Source organism: Melitaea cinxia, chromosome 25 (genome assembly GCF_905220565.1).
Source record: "Melitaea cinxia chromosome 25, ilMelCinx1.1, whole genome shotgun sequence".
Lineage (NCBI taxonomy): Eukaryota > Metazoa > Arthropoda > Insecta > Lepidoptera > Nymphalidae > Melitaea > Melitaea cinxia.
Window position 1 is genome coordinate 10,859,350 of NC_059418.1, and position 26,632 is coordinate 10,885,981.

General features: G+C 43.6%; 5 protein-coding genes across 5 annotated transcripts; all 5 read left to right on the top strand.

The window, feature by feature from the left end:
* The first annotated feature begins 206 nt into the window (after positions 1-206).
* On the top strand, positions 207-1,823 carry LOC123666111. The gene has a single exon (XM_045600316.1). It carries the CDS (start codon positions 207-209, stop codon positions 1,821-1,823), a length of 1,617 nt encoding a protein of 538 aa, XP_045456272.1.
* A 4,517-nt stretch (positions 1,824-6,340) lies between these two features.
* LOC123666112 lies at positions 6,341-7,573 on the top strand. Its single transcript, XM_045600317.1, has one exon. It carries the CDS (start codon positions 6,341-6,343, stop codon positions 7,571-7,573), a length of 1,233 nt encoding a protein of 410 aa, XP_045456273.1.
* A 1,305-nt stretch (positions 7,574-8,878) lies between these two features.
* On the top strand, positions 8,879-13,073 carry LOC123666113. The gene is made up of 2 exons (XM_045600319.1): positions 8,879-12,667; positions 13,011-13,073. The coding sequence occupies exons 1-2, from the start codon at positions 8,879-8,881 to the stop codon at positions 13,071-13,073; spliced, it is 3,852 nt and encodes a 1,283-aa protein (XP_045456275.1).
* Positions 13,074-13,327: 254 nt separating this feature from the next.
* LOC123666173 lies at positions 13,328-14,203 on the top strand. The gene has a single exon (XM_045600375.1). The coding sequence runs from the start codon at positions 13,343-13,345 to the stop codon at positions 14,123-14,125; it is 783 nt and encodes a 260-aa protein (XP_045456331.1). The 5' UTR covers positions 13,328-13,342; the 3' UTR covers positions 14,126-14,203.
* A 1,044-nt stretch (positions 14,204-15,247) lies between these two features.
* Positions 15,248-17,335, top strand: LOC123666114. Its single transcript, XM_045600320.1, has one exon. It carries the CDS (start codon positions 15,248-15,250, stop codon positions 17,333-17,335), a length of 2,088 nt encoding a protein of 695 aa, XP_045456276.1.
* Positions 17,336-26,632: the final 9,297 nt, after the last annotated feature.

Here is a 26,632-nt window from a genome sequence, read left to right on the forward strand (position 1 = left end):
TTTGTAACGTTGAGGACTGTCTGTCGAGAAACAATATAAAGAAGGAAGATTCGGAGGCTATCAGATAAGATATATCGTCAGCATTACGACGAAGTTCTGTGCCGAAACTAAATCTTCCCCGCGAACAATTAAAAGCTTTATTAGATCTTCGAAACAGACGTGAATTAACGGTTCTTCGTGCAGATAAGGGTAATGCAACGGTTGTGATGGATACGTCAGATTACAGGGATAAAATTCAACAACTATTATCGGATGAAAACACTTATACAAATATCAAAGCCGATCCAACTAACAAGGTTTTGAAAATAACTACTAATCTAATTAAAAAGTACTCCGAGTCGTTGAATCTAGACGTCAAATCTTTGATTCCTTCTTGTCCAAAACCACCTAAGCTGTATGGTTTGCCAAAAATACACAAGGCTAATGCTCCACTCCGTCCAATTGTAAGCCAGATCGACTCACCAACCTACAGACTGGCTAAACATGTTGCCCATGTACTTTCGCCACTGCGTGGACAAACCAGAGCACATATACGGGATTCGTACCACTTTGTTAATGAGATCAAACATCTACATCTCAGTGACAATGAAACTATGGTTAGTTTTGATGTGCAATCACTCTTTACATGCTTACCGGTTGAAGATTGCATTGGTATTGTGTCAAGAAAGCTGAAGGAAAATGACATGCCGATAGAATATGCTGACCTTCTCAAGCATTGCCTTACATCTGGCTACATGTTGTGGAATAATCAGTTCTACAAGCAAGTAGATGGCGTAGCGATGGGTTCACCAGTATCCCCCGTTGTTGCCGACATATTTATGGAGGACTTCGAGGAGACTGCTCTGCGTACCTCGCCCATAACACCCAGGTTCTACAAACGGTATGTAGATGATACTTTCACAATATTACCATCTGATAAAGTATCCATATTCTTACACCATCTTAACTCCATAAATTCCAAAATTCAATTCACAATGGAGTTAGAGGCAAATAAATCTTTAGCTTTCTTAGATGTATTAGTCATCCGTAATCCCAACAATACCTTAAGCCATACAGTGTATAGAAAGCATACCCATACGGATAGGTACTTAAACGGTGAATCACACCATCATCCAACACAGTTAGCTACCGTGGGTAAATCTTTGTTTCAGAGAGCACGAGGGATCTGCGATGAGCGACACCTGGAGACCGAACTTCAACATGTCAAGCAAGTACTGCGAGACAACAAGCTTCGGGTACCGCATCCTCATCGCAGTGAACGTGTGAAACCAGCCACCGTCGAACGAGTACCTGCTGTGCTACCTTTTATGAAAGGGGTCACTGACAAGATTGGCTTCATCTTAAAGCGAGCTTCTATAAAAACTTTTTTCAAGCCGCCAAAAACGATAAGTCAATTTTTACCATCTGTCAAGTGTCATATACCCTTACAAGATGCAGGAGTATACAAGCTTGATTGTGACTGTGGTCTCTCTTATATAGGACAAACAAAACGATCGATTAAAACTCGCGTTAAAGAACATATAGCTGACTTAAAACATCGTCGCTATACTAAGTCCGCAATCAGTAAACACAGTCTAGACACAGCTAGCCATTATATTAGATTCGATAAACCACAGATCCTCGCAAAAGAACACCGATTCCAACCAAGGATGATCCGTGAGGCTATTGAAATTAAAAAACATCCAAATTTCAATAGAGAAGATGGCTGGCAATTACCACCTGCTTGGGACCCCATTATTAATATAATTAAATCAAAAACCAAGCATAATTCACCACAGATTAAAGACTCAATTAGCACATTCTACGTAGATAGGACTGTATAAGATATTGATGTATGTCGGGTAGTTTCGAATAACTTTGTAACGTTGGGACGTCTGACACCTCAGTCCCCCCGTGACCATGGTTGCTGTAAAGTATCCGAAACGTCGGGAATCAAAAGATAATAATAAACCGCGATAAAATCCGAAAAAAGTTGTTTCATTAAATGAAAATCTTTGATAAATATTTATCGAGTGTTTCGCGTTGACACGCCATCATTCCAGCCTATTGCAGTCCACTGCTGGACATAGGCCTCCACAAATTCGCGCCAAAAATGCGTGAACTCATTTGTGTTGCCCATAGTAACCACGCTGTGTAGGCGGGTTGGTGACCGCAGGGCTGGCTTTGTCGCACCTAAGAAGCTGCTGCCCGTCTTCGGCCTGTGTGTTTTTCTAAGCCAGCGGTTAGATGGCTATCCCGCCATCGGTCGGCTTTTTAAGTTCCAAGGTGGTCGTGGAACCTTGTTATCTCTTAGTCGCCTCTTACGACACCCACGGGAAGAGAGAGGGTGGCTATATTCTTTGGTGCCGTAGCCACACAGCATAACATTGACACGCCATAATAACATTTTATTTTTCCTTAAATATGTAGCTTCGTAGCGGTACGCTACATCATGTAGCACAGCGCTACGAACCACTGCACCTGTAAATATTCCTATGGAATTTAAGTATAGAAATATTACCTTTATCCAAATAAATAATTTACTTTACGGTATACTATTATATAAATAATATTATTGTGTTTACTATGAAAAGGTTTCAAATATTTGATATTGTATAAATCCTAATACTTCTATTGTCAATCAGGTGACCGGGTTTGTTCGGGAAGCTTCGTAAGATAATCCCACTATATTTGTTACATCCCTTATCGCGGTCAGGCAGCCTGACATAACAAAAGGGATGGGGACTGTAGAAGCGAAAAATGTCAATACAAATTCTTTAAAAAGAAATGATTAACGAGAAAAAAATGATAGTACATTCACTATACAAATTTTTTAATTCATTAATATTTTTATTGAATTTCGAAATGCATAGATCGTACAAAACAGCTATGATGAAGTTATATTTATATTTTTAAGATTTCAACGAAAGAAAACAAAACGTTTCTTAGTTCATCTACTACTCACCTTTGAAAAATATAGCACCTGTGTCAACACGATTAGTATATTATCATAATTTTGTTCCTTTTTTTTTAATTTCAGAAAAGTTCTTTTACATACTTCGTACACGAGTGTACAACTAACATCACTATCTCCTCGCCGCAGGTCCGAGAAATAATATTATTGTTGAGGAAATGTTCCAACACTTAATGTGTACTGAGCGCTTGATCGCTGAGAGCTCACGTGAGGGGAGGCTCGTTGTGTGTTTGTTTTATTTAAGGCGAAGTGTTGAGTCAATTGGATTCACGAATGAGTGACTTATAAACTGGATTATTTACTTTTATTTAACATTTATTAATTACTATATTTGTTAGTAATCAAATTTAATCCATTATTTGGAATCAATTAGTGTGCAGTGATAATTAGAAACGGACATGAACGTCAAAATGAAACATATCTGACAGGTAGTAGATCTGAACTAACATCTGCACTAGAAACAATATTTAATACGTGACGTGTTGTCATCTGAAGCGTTATAAGAATACTCATAAAAAGAATTCTCGTAAGCACCGAGCAGCAGATGAGGACCTTATGAACATAAAGAGATTAATGCGCCTTTACTTTTGATGTAAATTCTTTCAAGTCATCTCTGAGCTATAAACATTTTCTTTATAATTAGAATTTGCTCCAAGTTTCTTACTTTGATCCTTTATGCATATGGTTATGGCTGAGAGCGTTTTTGTATTTAAAATAAACTAGAATTAAGAGAACGTAATCCTGTTATAACCTTACTGTCCGCTCGTCTATTTGTTATTTTATCTTTGGGTTGTATATTTGAAATATTATTATTGTAACAAGAGAAAGCCTCTATAGAAGAATTTTGTTTCTTTTCTGTGTTGTTTTGCTAGATATTAAGAACTGTGTGATGTTAAATTTCGTGGTACAGAACTTTTTATGTCGGAGTTCAACACAAACTTAGTTGGTTCCATTAAGAAATTAACAGATTGATCCAAGGTATGCATATTTTAACTTTATTGATTGCACTAAATCGCTTTCTCTTATAAATTGGGCCATCGTTAAATAGGCGAAGTTTTGTCAAGTGTTCAGGGGATCGCTAATAAGCATACAAATGGGGTTCTGCATTCTTTGCTCTAATCACTGTTTTCTTAAACGTTAAAGAGAGATAGCTCATGCGTGAAAGAGACGGTATAGTTGGAGATGCTGGACATATTTAATAATAGAAGAGTAATTCAGGTTTATTTATTTTTGCGCGTGACAGTTTCTCCGAGACCATTAATTTACATATGAATATCACATCAGAACACGTGTGTGACGTCGACGTAATAACATTTTTTCCTACTTTTTGTATTTATATTAATATATAATACTCATATTATTAGAAAAAAAAGGTATTAAGGCGCAGTAGACACTGAATAATTTTGAATCGTTTAAAATATGGAAAAAATATTGCTCGACCGCATCGCGGTAGAAACTGTATTTCGGATAACGTTTAAATTTTTATACGACTTTTCGGTAGCTAAGATATGTTTGTATTTCACGAGAAGTTGGATTCAATTTCACGATTCAAGTGACGTCAGGCGATGACTTATTATGGATAAGACTGTATACATTTTACATGTATACTTAATATAAAAGCTGAAGATCTGAGAATACATACAAACACATATCTACATGTTCTTATAATAACAATTGTGACATTAGTTTAACAGTTACGAGCAATCCAACACCGCGCACTACTTCAACACTACACTAAGCAGCTCATAGAAGTAACCACAAGAACTAATCAAACTGACACAACGGAGGCCTCTCTGTGTTCAACAACAAACGTCTCGTCCGCACAAGTCTCGACGAATCGTAAAGAAATAATAATCTCGATAAAAGAATGCTTCGAGTGGAGACGGACGCGCCGTGTTCGATGTAAATTAGTGCTTTAAATAAAACATCGTCTGTTATAAACCAAACCTAGCAACACTAAAAATTGTATAATATCTATGGCTGCGCTGAATCCGGCGCATAGGCTGACACTTCCGTTCGCTAACGTTTTAAGTTCTGACCGTTCCGAGAGAACTCGCTGCGCTTTTGTTGCTAAAAACCCTTTTTGTAACGTGATTACGTTCGGTTTAGATAATTTTAAGTGTATAATTTGCTTGTGTACGATTTAATTGCTAACTTGATTTGTAAGTAATCGGCCTGATTGCGACTGCTAAGTGCGCCGAAACGTGCTCAAGTAATTGTTTGAAGACTTGTGTAATTTCATTGACTTGATCATTGCTTGAACTAATAATGTAAGCTTATATGTACTTGATAAGTTTGGAGTGACTCAGTGTTATATAATTTGCAACCCCTTGTTGGAGTCCCACGTCACTCATCGACGGCTTCGTGATCTGTTGGGCTTGCCCTCTTCAGCTAAGTATAAATCAATTAGCATTTGATTTGGTTGGCCAGCTTTATCCTTTGTTAGTTAGATTTATACTCAGGGCAACGTCACCTACGAAGAAACATCAGGTAACTTTGACTTAATTATATGTTTAGCTCTGTGTTATCGCAGACAATTATGTACATCCCTTTTGTCCTGTGTCAACTTCCACTGCGCATCTATTAAACTCCAGGATGGATGATACACATAATTTTCTGGTAGCAGAGCGTGGTTAATAGTTAATAGTTAATAGTTTGTTGTATAAATAAAGAAAAATAAAAAAAGGAAAAACATTGACTTGTATATGTAATTTGTATTTACTGCCTACTTGTAAAATATTGAGTTACTTGTGCACTTTAGATAGATTGTACTTAGTATTTAAATTTAACATTTAATATTTACAGAATAAGAATATTAGTTTGTTTTAAAAAGGTTTATAATATTGACTAGAAATTGTTGTCATTAGTTGTTCTTTGTTTTGCATACATCTTCTATATATCTTACATAATTTTCTTGGAATATTTTTATTAGTTTCACATTTGTTTTCTACTTAAAGCCATTAAGCAAAGAACCGAACTGTTTTGTACTTTATTGAAAAGTTAATTGTCATAACATACATAATTTGTCATAAATAATTTTATTGCTAGTATAAGCTTGAAACAGTTGTTAAATTTGTATCAATAAGTAAATTAATTGATTTAAGTAAATTTGTTGTTTACCTGGATTATTGAAAACAAAGAAAAAATTTGTTAATTAATTTGTTTGTTAATGCTTAAAAGTTGCTGACTGGTTTGTTATATTGAATTCATAATTTTGAGTTAATATTAGTCTAAAACCTTGCTTTTATTTCTTCTTAAATTATTACTTAAGTCGTTTAAGATTTGATATCTAATTTAAATTGGTAATAACTGTTGTTTTATTGAAAAATAACTTGTTTTCTTTTTTTTGTTTGTTATTATTTGTTTGTGTACCTTGTGCCTTTGAAGATGACTTCAACCGCATTCACTGTTGTCCGTGAGTCATGTTCGGGAATAACAACTCACCTCAGATGGTTCAGCTCAGCTGCCGCTTTGGTGACTAGAGAGAATCGAACGGAGGCCTTGATGGACAGGTACGAGAAATGCCCTGCTCGACTTCAACAGGTGGAGACTCTGTACCAGCGCTTCCTTCTACATCTAGAGGATGTACCTATGGAGTCATTCCCGAAGGAGCGACGTGATCAAGTCCACGAGGACTATGTCCAAATTATGGACATGGCTGACGACATCGCCCAACGCGCTCGTGAGGTCTTAGCCTTGCGTGCCGGAGTACCGCCTACCAGGGCCCCTTTGAAAACTCCCGTGGGCCTTTTGACGAAACTGCCTAGCTTGGACCTTCCACGTTTTGATGGTCGTTTGGACAAGTGGATGGGGTTCATTGGCCTATTTGAGAGCCTCGTGGACTCGAGGGAGGATTTGGGCCCCTCTCAAAAGTTGGCCTATCTGCTCTCCGTGCTTGATGGAGAGGCGAGGGGCTTTGTGCAGCATCTCCCAATATGCGACGGGAGCTATGAAGTTGCACGGTCATTGCTCACCAAGCGCTATCATAATCAGCGCTGTCTGGCCGATGCCCATATTGACCAGATTATGGACCTTCCCATCGTGAGCAATGCCCCCCAGTTGAGGACTGAGCTGCTCAACCCCCTCTTAATTGCCACTAACGCTCTCAACCGCTTGGGACTGCCGGTCGCCCAGTGGTCTTATTTGTTGCTGCGCATTGTACTTAAGCGGTTGCCAGTGTCCATGAGGACACGCTTTGAACAAGAGCACGCTAGGGATGAGGCATCTCCTCTCCCTACCTTTGACCAGCTATTGACGTTCTTGGAGAACGAGTGTCGCACGGGTGACGTTATGGTCGCCGTTGCGCCGGTGGGACCATCAAGCCCCAGGCCCACCAATCAACGGCGCACTGCCCAAACCACGCCAAAAGGAAAGGCGTCCCCCCGCTTTGCTGTCGCGCAGGCCGCGCGACCGGACTGCCGATTTTGTAAGTCCCAGGGCCACCGAACGGCGCAGTGCCAGGTGTTTGTAGCGCTGCACGTGTCCTCTCGTAGGCGGATTGCCAAGGCCCGAGGGTGGTGTTTCTCCTGCCTAGGGGACCACTACCAGCGCGCCTGCCCCGACACGCACCCGTGTCCTATTTGTGGAGGGCAGCATCTGAAGGTGCCTACCTTGAAATAGAGAAAAAAAAAATAAAAATAAAAATTTGCATGTGTTTAGGCTTTCATTCATGAGAAGATTTATTATTACATATATTTTAAGTTAAAGTTTTATTGTATAAAGTTGCAACACAGTAAATTAGTTTTTTACAACTGGTATCACCGTTCCTGCCCAGGCGTCACTTTACTTGCAAGAGAGAATCGAAGCCATCAAAATGGAGTCGAATAATCCAGTAATCATTTAACAAATTATTCATTATTCATATTCATGTAAGCGCAAACAAATTTTTGGCGACCGTGTGATTACGAATCTGCAAGATGAACGATTAGAAAATTAAAATCAACAATAATTACCTAAAAAATTTTACATATCGCAATAATCAATAATCATAATCAAGATTCAAAATTCAAGATATACTTTAACTACTAATTAGAACCAAAGGCCTGATCCTGAAACAGCAGTCAATTCATTCATTTAATCAAGAACAATCATACTTGAAAAAATGATCGGAAGGGGCGGCTACGGCGTGACCTTAGCTTGGTGCGCAGAACCCATCGTGGACCACGCAGCTTACTAAGATAAGTGCCCTAAATTCCCTAAAATCCTTTTTCTATCCATTACATCATCCTATAACCAAATCCAGCTTCACTTGTGCAAATTAAATACAAAAATTGCAAGTATTAACATGTACGAAACACGTGTATTATCTACCTACATCCATTTTGTTAAAAGTTATGTTACGTATTAATTTCATTAAAAACAGTTAAGAATCAACATTTTTAGACGTAAAATATTTAATTATTTAATAAAACCATAGTAAAACTAACAAAGAACTATTCAATAAAGTAAATTTAATCTTTAAGTTGCAGTAAAAGGTTACTTATTATAACAATAGATGAACAGTATTATATTTTTGTTATTTTTATATACGAGTTATACGAATTAATGTAAAATTGTAATACGAATTAACGTAATAGTGTTGACGGGAAATCATATTAATTTATTCGCCGAATACTTCAGGATTTTCGAATGCTGCGCGTACGCTTGACGCTGGCCGACCGGTGCAGCTAGTGGATCAGCTGAGCGGTAACCAGTGCTTGCTGCGAACATTTTTTTTTTGTTTACGAGCGGAGTCCTGAGCATCGTCGAATTGAGGAGCGTGAGACATTATTTTTTTTAACTACCTACTTAATTTATTTTCGATTTGCCTATTCACTTCTTTGCATTTAGATATATTTTTTTATTTTTATTTTCATAATCACTTCACTTTATTTCAATTAAGTATTTGTATTGGTTTTGTAATAGTTATAAATTTAAATAACCACAATGACCGAAGCTAGTAGTGTCTCAACGGTTAACGCAAAGGAGTTGAAGGATCTATGTGTAAGACGTAGTTCTGTAAAAGGCCGCATTACTAAATTTAAAACTTATTTGAATTCTATTTCCTCGATTAGTTTGACGTCGCTTCAGATAGGCGAATTACAATTAAGGGTAGATAGAATTAAAAAACTGTCGGATGAATTTGATATGCTACAATCACGAATAGAAGTACTTAATTTTGAGAATATGACCAGCGAGCTTATCGAGCGTGATAATATTGAACAGGATTTTTGTATTACTATTGCAACGGGGCTACAAATAATTCAGAATAATCAGAAAGACACAAGTAACACTAGCTCGCCGCGCGAAGATCAAACTGTTCTTGAACATTCTTGTTGTAATCATGATCGTCACGAGGTCAACTTTAAGCTTCCACAAATTCAAATTGCCAAATTTGATGGGTCTTATTTCAGATGGTTGGATTTTCGGGATTCATTTTTATCACTAGTACATAATAATGATAGACTTCAGTCAATTCATAAATTTCATTATTTGGTATCATATTTGGAGGGGGATGCTGCACGTATAGTTTCTAATATTGAAATATCCGAGGCAAATTATAACGATGCTTGGATTTTGCTTTGTGAGCGTTATGATAACAAAAAACAACTTATAACTCATCACCTCAGTGCTCTTTTTAACATAAATACAGTGGCTCGTGAATCAGAAAGATCACTTCGATTTTTGATAGATCATGTAACAAAAAACCTTCGTGCTTTAGCTACTTTAGGCGAACCTACTGACAAGTGGGACACACTCATTATTCATATGGTATCCTCAAAATTAGACAATGTTACTATGGTTAAGTGGCAGGAATATCGTAATACATTGGATGATGTACCCACACTTAAACAATTTCACAAATTCTTATCCGATCGTTCAGATGTACTCGAAAGTTTAAATCGTAATAAACCAGATAAAATATTGTCACAGTCACGACCTGCAATTCCATTAATTCGTAAAAATAATTTTGGTGAACGACAATTGAAATCTTTTGCAGCCACAAGTCAAATAAATTATCGCTGTGTTCTATGCAAAGGAGATCACCGAATATATAATTGTCCTATATTTTTAAGCAAAAATGTTGAAGAACGCAAAATTGAAGTTTCTAAGTTAAACTTGTGTCCTAATTGCTTAAGATTTGGGCATTCAATTCGTGAATGCCACTTAGGACCTTGCCGTGAGTGTAATAAGAGACACAATACTCTTTTGCACATCACCAAAAATAAAACTAGTTCTAAAATTCCTACAGTAGAAAACGATAGTAATCTTAGTAATAATCATTCATTAGCAAATTTTTCTAAACAAAACTTTAATCAAATCATATTGTCTACAGCATTAATCAATGTAACAAATCCTAATACAAATCAAAGTAAAACAGTCCGCGCACTGCTGGACTGCGGCAGTCAATCGTCATTTATTACTCAATCTCTTAAACAATCATTGTCGCTAGATTCAAATCCAATTCATACAATCAACGTTATAGGCATAGGTAACAATTCTTGTGATAAAGTCACAGAGTCATGCAATTTGAAATTCAATTCATTAGTTAACAAAGATTTTAGTATTTCACTTTCATGTTTAGTACTAAAGAATCTTTCAGGAGAAATCCCTATTCAATCCATCAATATTCAGCAATTCAAATTACCAAAAAACATTCAGTTAGCAGACCCGACCTTTGATCAACCCGCACCAGTAGAAATTATTATTGGTGCCGATATATTTTGGGACATCTTAGGCTCTGAGCAGAGGTCTCTGGGCCCTAATAATCCTAAACTAAGAAGTTCCAAGCTAGGGTGGCTGATCGGAGGCCCTATCTCTACCTCTACTAATAATATTCATAAAAGCAATTATAATCATTGTCTGTCTAACCTATCTTACTTCAACAAAATTGATTCACAATTATCTAAATTTTGGGAATTAGAATCAGTTCCCCAAGATCCAATATTATCTGATACAGATAAAGAATGCGAAAACCATTTTATTCGTCATACATACCGTCTCCCCACGGGTAGATTCTGTGTTAGGCTCCCATTAGCTAATACACCCGATGTGTTGGGCGATTCTTATACACTAGCGAAAAGGCGCTTCCTTAATTTAGAAAAGCGATTAAATAAGAAACCAGAAATGAAATCACAATATAGCAATTTTATTAATGAATATGCACAGTTAGGCCATTTGGAAAAAATATCAACGTCAAATCTAGGTACATCATATTTTTTATGCCATCATGCTGTATTCAAAGCTAACAGTGAATCAACAAAATTACGAGTAGTTTTTGATGGATCTGCACGCACTTCCTCAGGTCTATCTGTAAATGACATACAGTTAAAGGGCCCAAATATTCAAGACTCTCTTTTTTCCATTTTGATTAGAGCCCGACAGTATAAATATCTCTTGACAGGGGACATAGAAAAAATGTACCGCCAGATTCTCCTTCATGAAGAGGATCGTAATCTGCAGCTCATACTGTGGAGAGAAGATGAGTCAAAACCTTTAGAAACGTATCGATTAAATACTGTCACTTACGGGTTTAAAAGTGCCAGCTATTTGAGTACTCGGTGCCTTTGGCAACTAGGGGAGGAATGCGATGACGATCTCATAAAAACAGTTATTCAACACGACTTTTACGTTGATGACCTAATAACTGGTGCAGATGAAGAAGATACTCTTCTCTATATACAGAAGTTCGTAGTTGAAGCACTTAGGAAGGGATGTTTTAATTTAAGAAAATATAGATCAAATTCAAAGGCAATTTATCAGTCTGATGTAGTCGATTCAAATGATAATTTAAGCATTAGTAATTCATTAAATACATTAGGGTTAGGTTGGAATTCCAATACAGATAATTTGCATGTTTCTATACAGATACCTTCAAGTAATGTGTTAACCAAAAGATTCATATTATCATCATCATTTAAAATTTTTGATCCTCTTGGGTTATTGAGTCCATGCATAATCAAACCTAAATTATTATTACAACTTTTATGGACTGAAAAACTAACTTGGGACGAACCAGTCTCTGATCATATTAATTTGGAATGGAAAAAATTTGCTGATAATTTGCATTGCTTAAAATCACTAGACATACCTAGACGCACACTTTGTGATTCACCATCATTCATTGAACTGCATTCTTTCAGCGATGCATCTCAGTCTGCATATGGGGCGTGCCTATATATGCGATCCCTTGACACTCTAGGTAATGTTACCGTTTCTTTGTTATGTGGAAAGTCCAAAGTGGCGCCAATAAAACCAATGACCATACCACGGCTTGAGCTGTGCGCCGCTTTATTGTCTGCAAGACTGGTAAAAACAACTATTGATTCTTTAAGATATCAAAATGTACGTCTTATTCATTGGTGTGACTCTAGTGTTGTCCTTGGGTGGCTCCGAGCCGACTTCAGTAATTTAAAAACTTTCGTAGCCAACCGAATTGTTGAAATTTGCGAGTTAACAGATGCTAATTCTTGGCGTTATGTTCCATCCTCTGAGAACCCTGCTGATCTTATATCAAGAGGAGTACAACCCAATGAAATTGTTAATATGTCATTGTGGTGGTCAGGGCCTTCATTTCTTTTAAAACCAGAGTGTGAATGGCCACAATTAATTAAAAATTCAGATTCTATTTTACCAGAGATAAAATCACATACAGCTACAATAAATTCAATGGATCCAGTCATAAATATAGAAAATTACTCTAAGCTTAATAAATTAAAACGCATAGTTGCATATGTAAAGCGATTTCTTTATAACATAAAAAATCCTAAAAATAAAATAGTCAGTAAACTTACGATTGAAGAATTGAATGATTCATTTTATTATTTATGTATAACAGCTCAAAAACAGCTATTTCCACAAGAATATGATTCGTTAACTAAAAACAAATTTATAAATTCTAAGTCAACCATTTTATCTTTGTCTCCATTTATTGATGCAAACGGTTTAATTAGAGTCGGTGGTCGTATAGATGCTTCTAATTTAAGCTATGATAGAAAGCACCCGATACTTTTACATGCCTCTCATCATCTTACCAAGCTCATTTTTGAAGATTGTCATTTACGAAATTTACATGCAGGCCCACAACTACTGCTCGCTTCTGTACGGGATCAGATATGGCCTATCAATGGTCGACGCTTAGCTAGAAGCACAGTTCAAAAGTGCATCACATGCAGACGGCTGCGAGGTAAAACTCTAAGTCCATTCATGGGAACTTTGCCATCACAACGTGTTACAGTCGATTTTCCGTTTCGTACTGTAGGCATCGACTTCGCGGGTCCATTTATGATACTAAATAGACGGGGTCGCGGAGCTCGGCTTGTAAAATGTTATTTGTGTCTATTCATTTGCCTTCGCTACAAATGCATACATTTAGAAGCCGTCAGCGATTTAACCAAAGACGCATTCATAATGACTTTACGCCGTTTTATTGCTAGGCGTGGTAAGCCGCTGGAAATATTTTGTGACAATGGTCGCAATTTTGTAGGAGCAGCTAAAGAAATTGCTATTTTTTTAAAATCCTATTCTGATTCAGTGTTAGATTTTGCGATTGGAGAGGAAATAAAATTCAAATTCTCACCATCTTATGCTCCTCATTTCGGCGGTGTCTGGGAGGCCGGCGTAAAATCGGCTAAATACCATGTTAAACGTGTTATGGGTAACACCCACTTAACTTTCGAAGAGATAAGCACACTATTTGCACAGGTGGAAGGTATCCTTAACAGTCGCCCGTTGTGTCCTTTATCCTCTAGTCCTAACGATTTTCTTCCCCTTTCTCCAGGGCACTTTCTTATTGGACGACCAATCACTGCATTACCTGCACCTGAGCTAGTGGAACAGAAGACGACCGCACTCCAACGATATGCTCGTCTTGAACAAATAAGGCAACATTTCTGGCAGCGCTGGCACAAAGAATACATCTCGGAACTGCAACAACGTTCCAAGTGGCGAACAAAGTATGGACCAGTTTTGAAGATTGGAGATTTGGTCCTACTTCAAGAGGAAAACTTGCCTCCCTTATGCTGGCGTCTTGGACGAGTTGCTCGTCTCTACCATGGACCTGATGGTGTGGCACGAGTGGCTGATGTTAACACAACCAGGGGCTGCCTTAGAAGACCCCTCACCCGCATCTGCCCACTTTTGGACGACGAATCTGTTGAAAGGAAATCTTTCAACGCGGGGGAGGATGTTTAGGCTTTCATTCATGAGAAGATTTATTATTACATATATTTTAAGTTAAAGTTTTATTGTATAAAGTTGCAACACAGTAAATTAGTTTTTTACAACTGGTATCACCGTTCCTGCCCAGGCGTCACTTTACTTGCAAGAGAGAATCGAAGCCATCAAAATGGAGTCGAATAATCCAGTAATCATTTAACAAATTATTCATTATTCATATTCATGTAAGCGCAAACAGCATGTATTAGAGTAAAAAAGGACATGGGTTCATAAGCCCGTGGATGTATAAGACTTGTTAAAAAAAAAAAAAAAAAAAAAAAAAAGCATCTGAAGGTGCTGTGCGCCAACGCGAATGGCCGTCGCGACCACCCGGGGTCGCCTTCGGGCGGGTACGTGAGTGGACGCCGGGATCAATCCCGCATTTTGGAGTCCGGCTCACCTACCCCCCGCCGCGCAGATTGTGCTGCCGTTAATCGCCGACATGGCTCGGTGCGCAGTCCCACGGGCGGGTATGAAAGAGGGCCTCGGGTTCAAACCCGTACCTTTGCGTCCCCCTCGCCCCCACTTTCCCCGCGTGGCCAAGTAAGGTCACCTCCGGTCGTGTACAACGACTACCGTGATGCACGTCCGGTACGTTTGCCGTCTCCCCCTTTGGCGGAGCGTCCTCGCTTGGAACCGCGCAACCCTCGGTACGGACGCTCCCGGCGCTATGAACTGCCGATTATGGCTCGTGGCAGTCGTCACCGAGAGGATGTCGAGTTCAGACCCTTACCTCATTTTGACGCGTCGGCACAGGACAGCGGAGTTCGATCGCCGCCACGCCAACATTAGGATGTTGGCGTCTGCCCTCGCTATGCACCGTCCCCTTTTGAGACCGTCCTCTTGCCCACGGCTCATGTCAGGGTCTGGGGACGGACGGGCGCCTCGGTTGTAGTCCGAGCGATATTGGACACAGGCTCACAAGGGTGCATAGTCTCGTCTTGGTTGGTAGGGCAGACTGGCCTGAATATTAAAAGATATTCAGATGTAATTAGAGGTGTCGGAAACGCCCCTGTGGCCACGGTTGAGGGACACGTTTGGTTTGAGTTCTCTCCCTCAAGTTCTCCACGCCCGACGCTGGGATCGTCGGCTATTGTGATGGAGAATATCTTGGGCAGTCACCCGCAAGTTCGTTTGTCTGCGGATGCGGTAAAATTGGCCGCCGATTTAAACTTGGCTGACCCTCAATTTGACCTACCTGGCATGGTCGATTTGTTACTTGGTGCCGATGTTCTAGCCAAAATATTGCTTGGCAAGGATCGTGTTTTGCAGCCAGGTGGCTTAGTAGCCCTCCGGACCATATTTGGGTTCGCATTAATGGGGCCTGTATTGAGGGCTCCCCCTTCTACCGAACTTGGAACGGCCTTGATGGTGGGCTCCGCTCTCTCTGACGCAGTGCAGAGATTTTGGGAAGTGGAAGAGCCACCACAAGCGCCCCGCTCTGATCCGGAACATGAGGAGTGTGAACTGTTCTACCAGAACAACACTAGCTACCTCCGTTCTGGCCGGATCATGACAAGATTGCCCTTTCTCGCCGTACGGCCGCCCCTGGGAGACTCGCGGCCTACTGCAGAGAAGCGTTTGTTGGCAATGGAACGCCGCATGAGCAGGGACCCTCTACTCAAAGAGAAGTATATTAACTTCATGCGGGAGTATGAAGATTTGGGACACATGTCTGTGTCAAAATTTGATTGGCGCTCGATGGAGCATTTTTTCCTCCCACATCATGCCGTCATAAAACCATCAAGTGGCAAGTTGCGCACAGTTTTTGATGGTTCTGCGCAGACCACATCGGGAGTGTCTTTGAACCAGTGTCTTCATCCTGGTCCCAAATTGCTTAAGGACCTTTGTGATGTCATTACACGGTTTCGTCGTCATCAATTTGTTTTTGTGGCCGACATCAAGATGATGTTCAGGCAAACGGTTATTCACCCTGATGATCGCCGATACCAGTTGATATTGTGGCGGGAAAACCCGCAAGATCCCATGCTTGTCTACGAGCTCAACAAGAACACATACGGGCTGCGGTCTAGCCCCTTTTTGGCCATACGCTCGCTTTGGGAGCTCGCAGATCGAGAGCGTATGTCGTTTCCTCGCGCTGCCGCCATTTTGAAGGAGGATCTATATGTCGATGACATATGCACTGGCGCGTCTACGGAGAGAGAGGCTCTCCTCTTGCGTGATGAGCTGATTGGCATCCTAGCCTCCGCAGGATATGAGTTGCGCAAATGGATCTCCAACTTACCTACGCTTTTGGATGGGCTTCCGGATGACCACCAGCAGGATCCTCACCTGTTTGAGAACCGTGACAATCCTACCATGATGACAGTACTTGGAATCCAGTACAGACCAGTTCAGGACATCTTCACATTTAACGTCGACTTGGATTCGCCTCATACTTGGACGAAACGACTTTTTCTGTCGACTGTCGCGAGAACGTTTGATCCCAATGGCTGGATATGCCCGGTCATATTCTGGGCCAAATGCTTCCTGCAGAGACTTTGGACTGCAGGTCTCGGATGGGACGAGCCACTCCGCGAAGCTGTTTTGGAGGATTGGCTCTTATTTGCTTCCTCATTGCCTGCCATTAATAGAATATCGTTACCCCGTGCTATGATTCCGCCAGGAAAGCATACAGCGTCCCATCATGGGTTCTCGGACGCTTCGGAACGTGGGTACGCAGCAGCCGTATATTTACGCACCGTGACCATGGATGGTCAGGTGAAGGTGTCGTTGGTCATGGCGAAGAGCAAGGTTGCGCCTCTTCGAACTGCCTTGACAATTCCCAAGTTAGAGTTGTCGGGGGCGGCCCTTCTTGCTCGCCTCTTGAATCACGTAATGTCAACGTTATGCCCGTCAGTTAACATTGCCACGGTCTATGCATGGACTGACAGTCAAATTGTTCTGTGTTGGCTGAAGGCGTCAGTCCACACCTTAGAGGTGTTTGTAGCGAATCGAGTCTCTCAGATTCAGAAATCGGAGACCCCGTTGATTTGGAGGCATGTGCCTGGCGAAGCCAACCCTGCTGATTGTGCGTCACGGGGATGTATGGCTCCCTTTTTGGTTGAGCACTCCCTGTGGTGGGGACCAGAGTGGTTGACTAGGTCAGAGCCTAATTGGCCGCGAACACCGGCCTTGGATACTGTCGCATTGCCTGGTTTGCGAACGCTTGCTATTGAACGGTAGGGCCGTCCGTTCGACCCAGACTTCCTATTGAATCGCTACAGCTCATTGGACAAATTGTTGTGTGTCACTGCTTGGATAAAGCGCTTCATAAGAAATTGTAGACACCCACAGAAAAAATGTTTGGAGGCGTTCTTATCGCCACAAGAGCTCCAGGATGCTCTTTTTCATTGGGTTCGCTCTGTGCAAGAGGCACACTTTGAAAATGAGATTGACATTTTGAGAAAGGGCAAATCCAAGCTGTCCGGGGCTATTTGCAAACTGAACCCCTTCTTGGACAGTGCGGGTCTTTTGCGAGTCGGAGGGCGTCTTAGGAACGCAAACATCCCTTATGGATCTCGTCACCCCTTCCTGTTGCCTAAGAGTGGCCACTTGGTTAGTTTGTTGGTGACTGATCGTCACATCAAGAATTCTCACGCCGGCTGTAATGCCTTATTGGCCATTTTACAGCGAGAATTTTGGATTTTATCGACCCGAAGGACGATCCGTAGTGTGGTCTTTCGCTGCATGCCTTGCTATAGGCTCAAGGCCTCTACCATGCAGCCTATGATGGGTGACCTGCCCTCGGATCGGGTCACAGAAACAAGGCCCTTTGCTAGAGTTGGTATGGACTTTGCAGGTCCCTTTTCGGTTAAGACCTCGACCCTCGGGAACAGTAAAACTGTCAAGGCTTATTTGTGCGTCTTTGTTTGCCTATCTACCAAGGCGGTACATTTGGAACTCGTTTCAGCCCTCTCGACAGAGGCCTTTGTTGCGACGCTAGATAGGTTCGTGTCACGACGAGGACTACCGTCCTTGATTCGGTCGGATTGCGGCACCAACTTCAAAGGCACAAATAATTACTTAAGAGAGATATATGATTTTTTGTCGTCTAATGAGATTGAAATTGCGTCTAGACTAGCTAGTCGCAGAATAACTTGGAAGTTCAGCCCCGCGTCATGTCCCCACTGGGGAGGAATTTTTGAAAGCGTTGTAAAGGTTGCCAAGACACATTTGCGACGAGTAATTGGCGAGTCTATATTGACATTTGAAGAGCTCGCAACTGTGTTTTGCAAAATTGAAGCCGTTTTGAATTCACGCCCGTTGTGCCCGATCTCTTCAGACCCCAACGATTTGGAGGCCCTCACACCGGGTCATTTTTTGATTGGACAGCCACTGAACGCCCTGCCGGAATACCCCTTTGTTGATGTGAAATCCAATCGTTTCTCGCGGTTTGAATTGATCCAACAACTCACTCAGAGCTTTTGGAAGCGTTGGAAGCTAGAGTATTTGCATATTCTCCAGCAGCGCGTTAAGTGGACTGATAAGACTGATCCACCTCGTGTTGGTGACCTCGTACTGGTTAAGGACGCTAACTCACCGCCACTGTGTTGGCGCAGGGGGCGCATTCTCAACCTTGTCCTTGGAGCAGATGGTGTACCCCGTTTTGCTGAGGTTCGGGTAGACGGTTCGGTTCTGAAGAGAGCAGTATCAACTTTGTCGCGACTGCCAATTGATTAGCGGCCAGGTGGTCCTGGCCGAGGCGGGTAGATGTTATAAACCAAACATAGCAACACTAAAAATTGTATAATATCTATGGCCGCGCTGAATCCGGCGCATAGGCTGACACTTCCGCTCGCTAACGTTTTAAGTTCTGACCGTTCCGAGAGAACTCGCTGCGCTTTTGTTGCTAAAAACCCTTTTTGTAACGTGATTACGTTCGGTTTAGATAATTTTAAGTGTATAATTTGCTTGTGTACGATTTAATTGCTAACTTGATTTGTAAGTAATCGGCCTGATTGCGACTGCTAAGTGCGCCGACACGTGCTCAAGTAATTGTTTGAAGACTTGTGTAATTTCATTGACTTGATCATTGCTTGAACTAATAATGTAAGCTTATATGTACTTGATAAGTTTGGAGTGACTCAATGTTGTATAATTTGCAACCCCTTGTTGGAGTCCACGTCACTCATCGACGGCTTCGTGATCTGTTGGGCTTGCCCTCTTCAGTTAAGTATAAATCAATTAGCATTTGATTTGGTTGGCCAGCTTTATCCTTTGTTAGTTAGATTTATACTCAGGGCAACGTCACCTACGAAGAAACATCAGGTAACTTTGACTTAATTATATGTTTAGCTCTGTGTTATCGCAGACAATTATGTACATCCCTTTTGTCCTGTGTCAACTTCCACTGCGCATCTATGAAACTCCAGGATGGATGATACATCGTCTTTTTTGAGGAGACATTGCGTCTCCTTCACACGGATCACTTGTTACGTTTCTAATTGATTAGATCGGTGAGAGCGAGTCGTTTTGTTTTGGTTCTGTGTTTTTGTTTGGAACTAGATTCGCGTGGAGCGGTTGTACTTAGATTTTTGGTTATTGTACCCGTCAATGTACTTATGGTAGTTTCATCACTAAGTTGTTTTGTGATGTTTTGTAGTCATTTATAGTTTGCACATGCTTTTGAGATTTTACTGTAAGCTGCATGTGAAACCGCGGGTCACAGTAACACCTTATTCTCCTCATAACCACTCTGTGCATATAAAATTGTATTTTGATTGATTGATTGATTTTCAACGGGCTATTCTCCGCAACTCGACGACTTAGTGCGCCTATTTTGCGTGGTAGGCTGGGGGCTTCATTCATGCCAGCCTAGCTCCTTGAGGAAGCCTAGCAGACCCCTTGCGTTGCCGACGACTTCCCGGAGCGACCTCGGTGTCCCGAGGTGTATCGCCCTGTAGTTCGCCACACTACCGCATTCCAGCAGGATGTGTGTGGCCGTTTCTTCTGCCTCCATGCACGCTATGCATAGGGGGCTGTCTGTAACACCTAAGTTGTGTAAGTGTTTGTTGAGCAAGGCATGTCCGGTAACAGCCCCGACCAGTAGTCGGAGCTGGGCTCTCCCATAGCCGCGAAGTTTGCGGGACAATCCTGGGTTGATCGTCGGAAGAGCTTCCTTGGTCTGCCTGCAGGTGGTTAGGTTTGTCCAATATTCTTGGTGCATTACCTTGGTGTTGTGTCGCAGCTGGCTGCGCAGCCATCCGAAAGGCAGAGGTAGAATGGGTTCGGGTCCGTAGACCCTCATCTCCGATCCATTCCTCGCCAGTCGGTCAGCCGCGTCGTTGCCTCGCGATCCACTGTGGCCCTTTATCCATTGGAGGATAATGGTGTTTGTTTCACTTACCTTCGTCAGAGCTCGATGGCACTCGTATATTAGCCCCGATGTCATGGTGTCGCTCTGTAGGGCTTGCAGGACCGATCTGCTATCGGAAAGAATACGGATTGGAAAACCCTGTACCTCTCTAGCCGTGATCGCTGTTGCAGCCATTATGATTCCCATACATTCCGCCTGAAAGACGGTGTTGTGGATTCCCAATGGCGATGACATGTTGATATTCAGGTCTTCTAAGTAAACCCCAGAACCTGTACCTGTTGATGTTTTCGACCCGTCTGTGAAGATTCTCAGCTCCTTGGGGTTGATGCCTTCCCCTGGGTCTTCATGTAATTGTATTCTATATTTTTTGTCGAATACGTACTGTTTGGGTATTCTGTCGGTGACCGCTTCGATGAGCGGTTCCCTGTTCGCCAGTTCTCCAAGTATACCTGTATGTGTTACTTTTACGTTTCTCCATAGGTTTAGCTTCCTGAGTCTTACCGCGGCCGCTCCCGCCTCCTGTTGGATAAACAGATGCAGCGGCGGCAAGTTCAGTAGGGCTTCCAGGGCCGCAGTCGGGGTGGTCCTCATGCAGCCCGTAGTCGCCATGCAAGCTAGCCTTTGAAATCGTTGTAGCTTTGCTTCGCCGGTGATTAGTTTGGTTCTCGGCCACCAAACCACTGCGCCATAGCTGATAATTGGCCTGATGACAGACTGGTACAGCCACAGAGTGATTTTCGGGGATAAACCCCATCTTTTACCTATCATTTTGCGGCACTGCCAGAAGGCTATTGTGGCCTTGTCAATCTTGCTGTTGAGATGGCTGCTCCAGTTCAGTTTGCTATCTAGAATGATTCCTAGATACTTCACCTCCGAGCTGAACTGCAGCTCCGTTCCGAACAGTCTAGGGGGATTGTAGTTCCCCAGTAGTCGTTTGTTAGTGAACATTACCTGTTCCGTCTTTCTGGGATTGACGGTAAGTTCGTTGTCTATGCACCATCTCTCCACAATCCGTAGCGCCTGTTGTGTAACATTACACACGGTACTGCTGACTCTGCCGCTAATTAGAATGGCAATATCGTCAGCATACCCGATCGTGAAGTAGTTGTGCTGGTTCAGTCTGGTTATAAGGTCATTCACCACCACGTTCCACAGTAGTGGGGAGAGCACCCCTCCCTGTGGACATCCTTTAACCACCAGTGCATGTTGTGTCCCAGATGATGTAAGTCTGATGACTCTTTTACTGAGCATGTTACCTATCCAGTCAACCATTACCGGGTGTACACCGTGCTTAACCAGGGCCGACGAGATGCTGGTGAAGTTGGTCATGTCAAACGCACCTTCTATGTCGATGAAGGTGCCGAGACACATTGCCTTGTTTTCAATGGCCTCTTCTATTTTGCTGACCACTGCATGTAGAGCTGACTCTGTTGATTTACCTTGGCTATACGCATGTTGGTGTGAGTGTAGGCGTACTGTAGCCAGGGCGTTTTCTCTCAGATCCCGTTCACACAGCCTTTCGAGGGTCTTCAGCAGAAACGATGTTAGGCTGATAGGTCTGTGGGATTTGGGTTCGGAGTAGTCACTTTTTCCCGGTTTGGGGATGAAGATTACCTTTACCTCCCTCCACTGCTTTGGCACGTAACTGTGAGCTAAGCACGCTACCAAGACAGCGGTAAGCCTATGGGTCAGTTGGTTGCCTCCCCACTGCAGAAGTGCTGGGAAGACCCCGTCCAACCCTGGGGATTTGAAGGAGTCAAAGCTGTTGATAGCCCATCTAACTTTTGGTGGACTTACTACCTTGAGTGCATACTCCCATTGCTCCTCTGTTGGGGTCACATCCTCTTCGAGCCAATCGACCGACCGCATAATGCGGCAGCCTGGAAAATGCGTTTGCACCAGAATGGTCTCAGCTTCTTCCAGCGTGCTCGTGAAGGTGTTGTCTGGCTTTCTCAGGGAGCCCCTCAACTGGCTAGATTGGTTAACGAGAACCTTCCTTACCCTGTTGGCCTGTTCGCAGGTTTCCACGCTGCTGCAGAATTTGCGCCACGAGTCGGTACTTCTATACCTTAAACGTTTCTTGTATCTGGACTTGGCCCTCTTGTACTTGTCCCAGTCCAGATCGGCGCATGTATTCATTGCTCTGTTTAGGAGTCGCCTTACCTTTTTCCTGAGTCTTTCCAGTTCAGGCCCCCACCAGTTCACTTTGTTCTCCGGTGGGATTGATAAGGGACATGCAGTTTGGTAGGAGTCTATAATATTGTTAGTTAAGATATCTACCTGTTTTTCTATCTGTCCTGTTCCCTCGAGTCTGTCTGGGCATGTCTGCTCGCTGAGCAGCTGCTCCAGTCTCTCGACGTAATGCACGCGGTTGGTTTTGCGTGGGTTACGCCTAGGGACTGCTGGGACTGTGTTCACCTGCACGTCGAAGCGTATCCATCTGTGATCTGAGCACGATGCCTCATCGGATACGTGCCAGTTGGAGATGGTTCCAGAGGCCGCTTCTGTGGCTAGTGTTAGGTCGATGATTGTCCTACTACGTCTGTTCACGAATGTGGGTTCGGAGCCCACGTTCATGATCTGTAGATTAGTCGTCATCAGATATTCAACTAAGAGCTTACCTCTTTCGTTTGTTGTTTTCATTCCCCAGAGGATGTGATGTGCATTGGAGTCAGTGCCTACAATCAGTTGCAGTCCGGACTCTTCGCAGTATGTTGTCAGCCGTGCCATGTCGTGCGGCGGTGGCGCGTCAGCCTCTGGCATGTAGGCCGACGCGATCACCATCTCCGGCAGGTTGTGGTCTTGCGTTCTGTGCAGCTTAATGGCGCAGAGATCTCTAGAACAAAAGCTCGTCAAAATTTGCGCCTGTATATCCTTAGTGATGTAAATACAGGCCCTGGTGTTTTCCGGGCCCGTATGTGCAATGAGCTTACCTCCAGCATTCCGGAGTCCGCATACCATGCCATTTCTGACCCACGGCTCTTGGATCAGCGCAATGGCTGTTGTGTTAACCTCCAACCATTTCCGCATCTGAGCCGTCGCTGTCATGCTATGGTGGAGGTTAGCTTGGAGGACCTTACAGGACGAGTGAGTCGGGAGAGCCATCTTCAGATAGCCTCTCCCCCGCCTCCTCCGTCCCTGTCCCCCCTATGGCCAGGTTGTCCAGGCCAGTTAAGCAAGCCCCTTCCTCCGACTCCCGAAGCGGCTCTACCACGACCACCGATTCTTCGGTCTGGAGTTTGGGGCTCGACTGCCTCGTAGGGGGCGGCTCAGGAATGGCCGGGATTGCTCCTGACCCTTCTTCCTTCGCCTGCCCTACGCTGTCATCTGTGCCCTCCATTTGGTCTTCACGCCCCGTTGGCAGGTGCTCGGCGAATTTGCCCTTTGGACCCTGGAATTTTACGTACACCGACCCCAGCAAATAGCAGAGTCGGCGTTCGCGTTCAACCAGGGTCTGCACCACATCCTCAGGAGCGCTAAAGATCAGGAACGTGTTACCGTCCTGTCTATCGACCTTGTGGAGGACCCAGCTGTCTACCCTTGCCCACTTGTTCTGGAACCGCAGCGCGCGTCCCACCTTCCAGATGTCCGGTTGTTCACCCGGAAGCAGAACGCCGCAGCGGACCAACTTGACGAGGTCGCGCTGTCGCTTGACCGTCAGTCTAGCACCCGTGGGCAAGGTGAGCTCCGAGACTATGCGCGTGAGGTATCCCACGGTATCCTGGTCACCACACCACAGTGTCAGAGCCCCGTTTGCGTAGGTCGGTTTACCCTGAAAGACAGGGTACACCGGCTCGTCATCGGTCGCTTCTATGGAGTCCTTGAGAAGGCGCTCCTGTAGAAGGACCTGTATCTCTTGTGCGGCTTGTGCAGTCAAGGGCTCACCGGTCGCAGTTGTTACCGCAACCAGTAGGTCCGACTGCACAGCCGCAGCATAGGGGACATGGGTTCCGTCCGCTAGCTTCGGCTTTTTGGGGTCCCCCCTCGGCGACTGAGAGTCGTCGAGGCGAGCCCTTTTGGCCGGTGCCTGGGACGTACTTCCATCCCCCGCTTTGACCTTCGCCAGCGCCTCGCCGCGTTGGGCGCGACCGGTTGCCTGGTTGCCCTGGCCACCTGCCGCCCCCTTCGCAAACTTGACGGACCCCATGGGTTTGGGTTCTTTGGCTTGGGCCCTTCTTTGACGTTGGCGCTGCCTCTTGCTCTTGCGCTTAGGCTTAGGTTCGCTCCCTGGTTGGGAGGACCCTGTACCACCCACGCGTCCCGCCGACTTGCTGGGTTTCCCCTTGGCCTGTCGTCGGTCGACAAGAGTCCACGCCTCGTCAAAGCGTTGGAGGGCAGCCACCTCTTCCGCCGTCCGGGTTCCGGGTTGCCCCGGTGCCCTGTCGGCAACAAGGATGGCACCCTCTGTTGAGGACGCCGTCGACGTGGACGGCCTAGGTTCCTCCGGTTTCCCAGTTTCCCCTCGGCCACCCACGGACTTGCGTTTTGTGTGTGGTGGCGCCACCTTGGCAGCACCACCCCCGTGTTTGTGTGTGTTTGCTGAGGTCAAGGTCGACTTCGCTGCCTTGCCTCCGCTTGTGGAGGAGGGCGGTCCCAACTTCGTGGTACCGCTCCCCTGTTGTGTCTGTTGAAGTTGTAGTGGGTGTTTGGTAGACGGACCCGCGTTCGCGGTTCTCGCCACCAGTGAGGTACCATCCGGTTTCCCTTCAGGTCCCTGTGTGGGTTTGGATCTGTTTTTATCCATAGTGTGTAAGATATAAATTCATCCACTGCGCTCCCTACCCTCCATGGAGCCCGCAACGTTGGGGATGCCGTTTCGACACCGGGGCTACGCAGTGGGTATAGATGTGAAAGGTTGGGTTCCAAGCGCGACATCGGGAGCTGCAGATGCCCGGCTGGTGACCGCGATCCCACGGCCCCCAGTTGTTCCGAACACCCTTGCCCCGTCAGCATGGCCGGTCCCCGTGTCCTCCCAGAGGACCCTTCCCCATCTCGCCAGCGTAAAGCACCCGGCTCATCCGTGCAGTTACGCATGTCCGTTTCCCCGCAGTGGCTAGCTACGGGGCTACCGTTTAGCCTGAAATCCGGGCCAAAGAGGGCGTGTTGTCTCCCGTGGTAACAAAACCCAGACCCCGTTCGACTCAGCCCCCCAGGACTCCTTCATCCCTGCGTACGGCGATCAACTGCGCAGGACACACGCAGGTAGGCATTTGCAATTGTGATCCGCCGGGTCACCTACTATACCCTACTATTACCTATAGCTTTAATTTCCACTGGAGAGGTTACTTTATCAATTCCTAATCAACCCTTTCTCTCGAAAACAATTTATGTCATTTCGACCCTCGTGCTACAGATTTTTACCACTTAATGCGTTAAAGGGCTAATAAAAGGACGTGAATTATGTCCCAGGATAGGTATATGAAGGTAGAACTTTAAATTATCAATGAAAAAGTGTGGGCTGGACGGCGGAGTAGACAGAACTTGCTGACCAAATGATCCATATGTTATTTACCCCAACCTCTCGATCTTTCAATTAACGCTCGTCTGGAGGATATCTTTATTTTTTCACAGACAGGTCAGTTGCTACACATACCTAGCTATAATATTGTTATATAGCTGATAATTTTGTCAGTTTGTACCTATGCTAACAGCAGATATGATTTATTTAGTAAGCTCAAATAAATAAGCCTCTGGCATCAATCAGTGTGCTCCTTATTTTAACGATTTTCGAATATTAACATGATTATTAATCTCATTTCAAGATCTAATTGGGCAGTGAACTGTTCCGTCGTGATCTAAATTATATCATAACCCCTTTTCCGCTCACAGTCGGATAGATATCGAGAAGTATTCAACAAGTCGATGGCTAGTGAATAATAAAATAGTTTGAGATGAAAGTCAAACACAGCTTCGGGATCGCTTCTCTTAAGGAATAGGGAAATAGCGTTTGTTTGGAAGTTTGAAAATAAAAATGTCTAGAATATTTACACGACTCTACTACACAACCAAAAAGTAGAAGTCATATGTACAAGTGACTTCACTAACTTGCAAAATATATTGGTCGATTTTTGTAGGACATTCGCTTTGACTCATTTCCAAAATATATTGGTTTTGTAGGACATTATTGTCAGGTAACTGAAACTAATATATTTGTAAGAGGTTGT

What these genes read in the sequence shown, in the direction of transcription:
- LOC123666111 (XM_045600316.1), top strand. Translation starts at nt 207, where the DNA reads ATGGATACGTCAGATTACAGGGATAAAATTCAACAACTATTATCGGAT.
- LOC123666112 (XM_045600317.1), top strand. Translation starts at nt 6,341, where the DNA reads ATGACTTCAACCGCATTCACTGTTGTCCGTGAGTCATGTTCGGGAATA.
- LOC123666113 (XM_045600319.1), top strand. Translation starts at nt 8,879, where the DNA reads ATGACCGAAGCTAGTAGTGTCTCAACGGTTAACGCAAAGGAGTTGAAG. An exon ending in TAAAACGCATAGTTGCATAT is followed by an intron (nt 12,668 to 13,010) that starts GTAAAGCGATTT and finishes ATTTACATGCAG; the next exon opens with GCCCACAACTACTGCTCGCT.
- LOC123666173 (XM_045600375.1), top strand. Translation starts at nt 13,343, where the DNA reads ATGACTTTACGCCGTTTTATTGCTAGGCGTGGTAAGCCGCTGGAAATA.
- LOC123666114 (XM_045600320.1), top strand. Translation starts at nt 15,248, where the DNA reads ATGGAGAATATCTTGGGCAGTCACCCGCAAGTTCGTTTGTCTGCGGAT.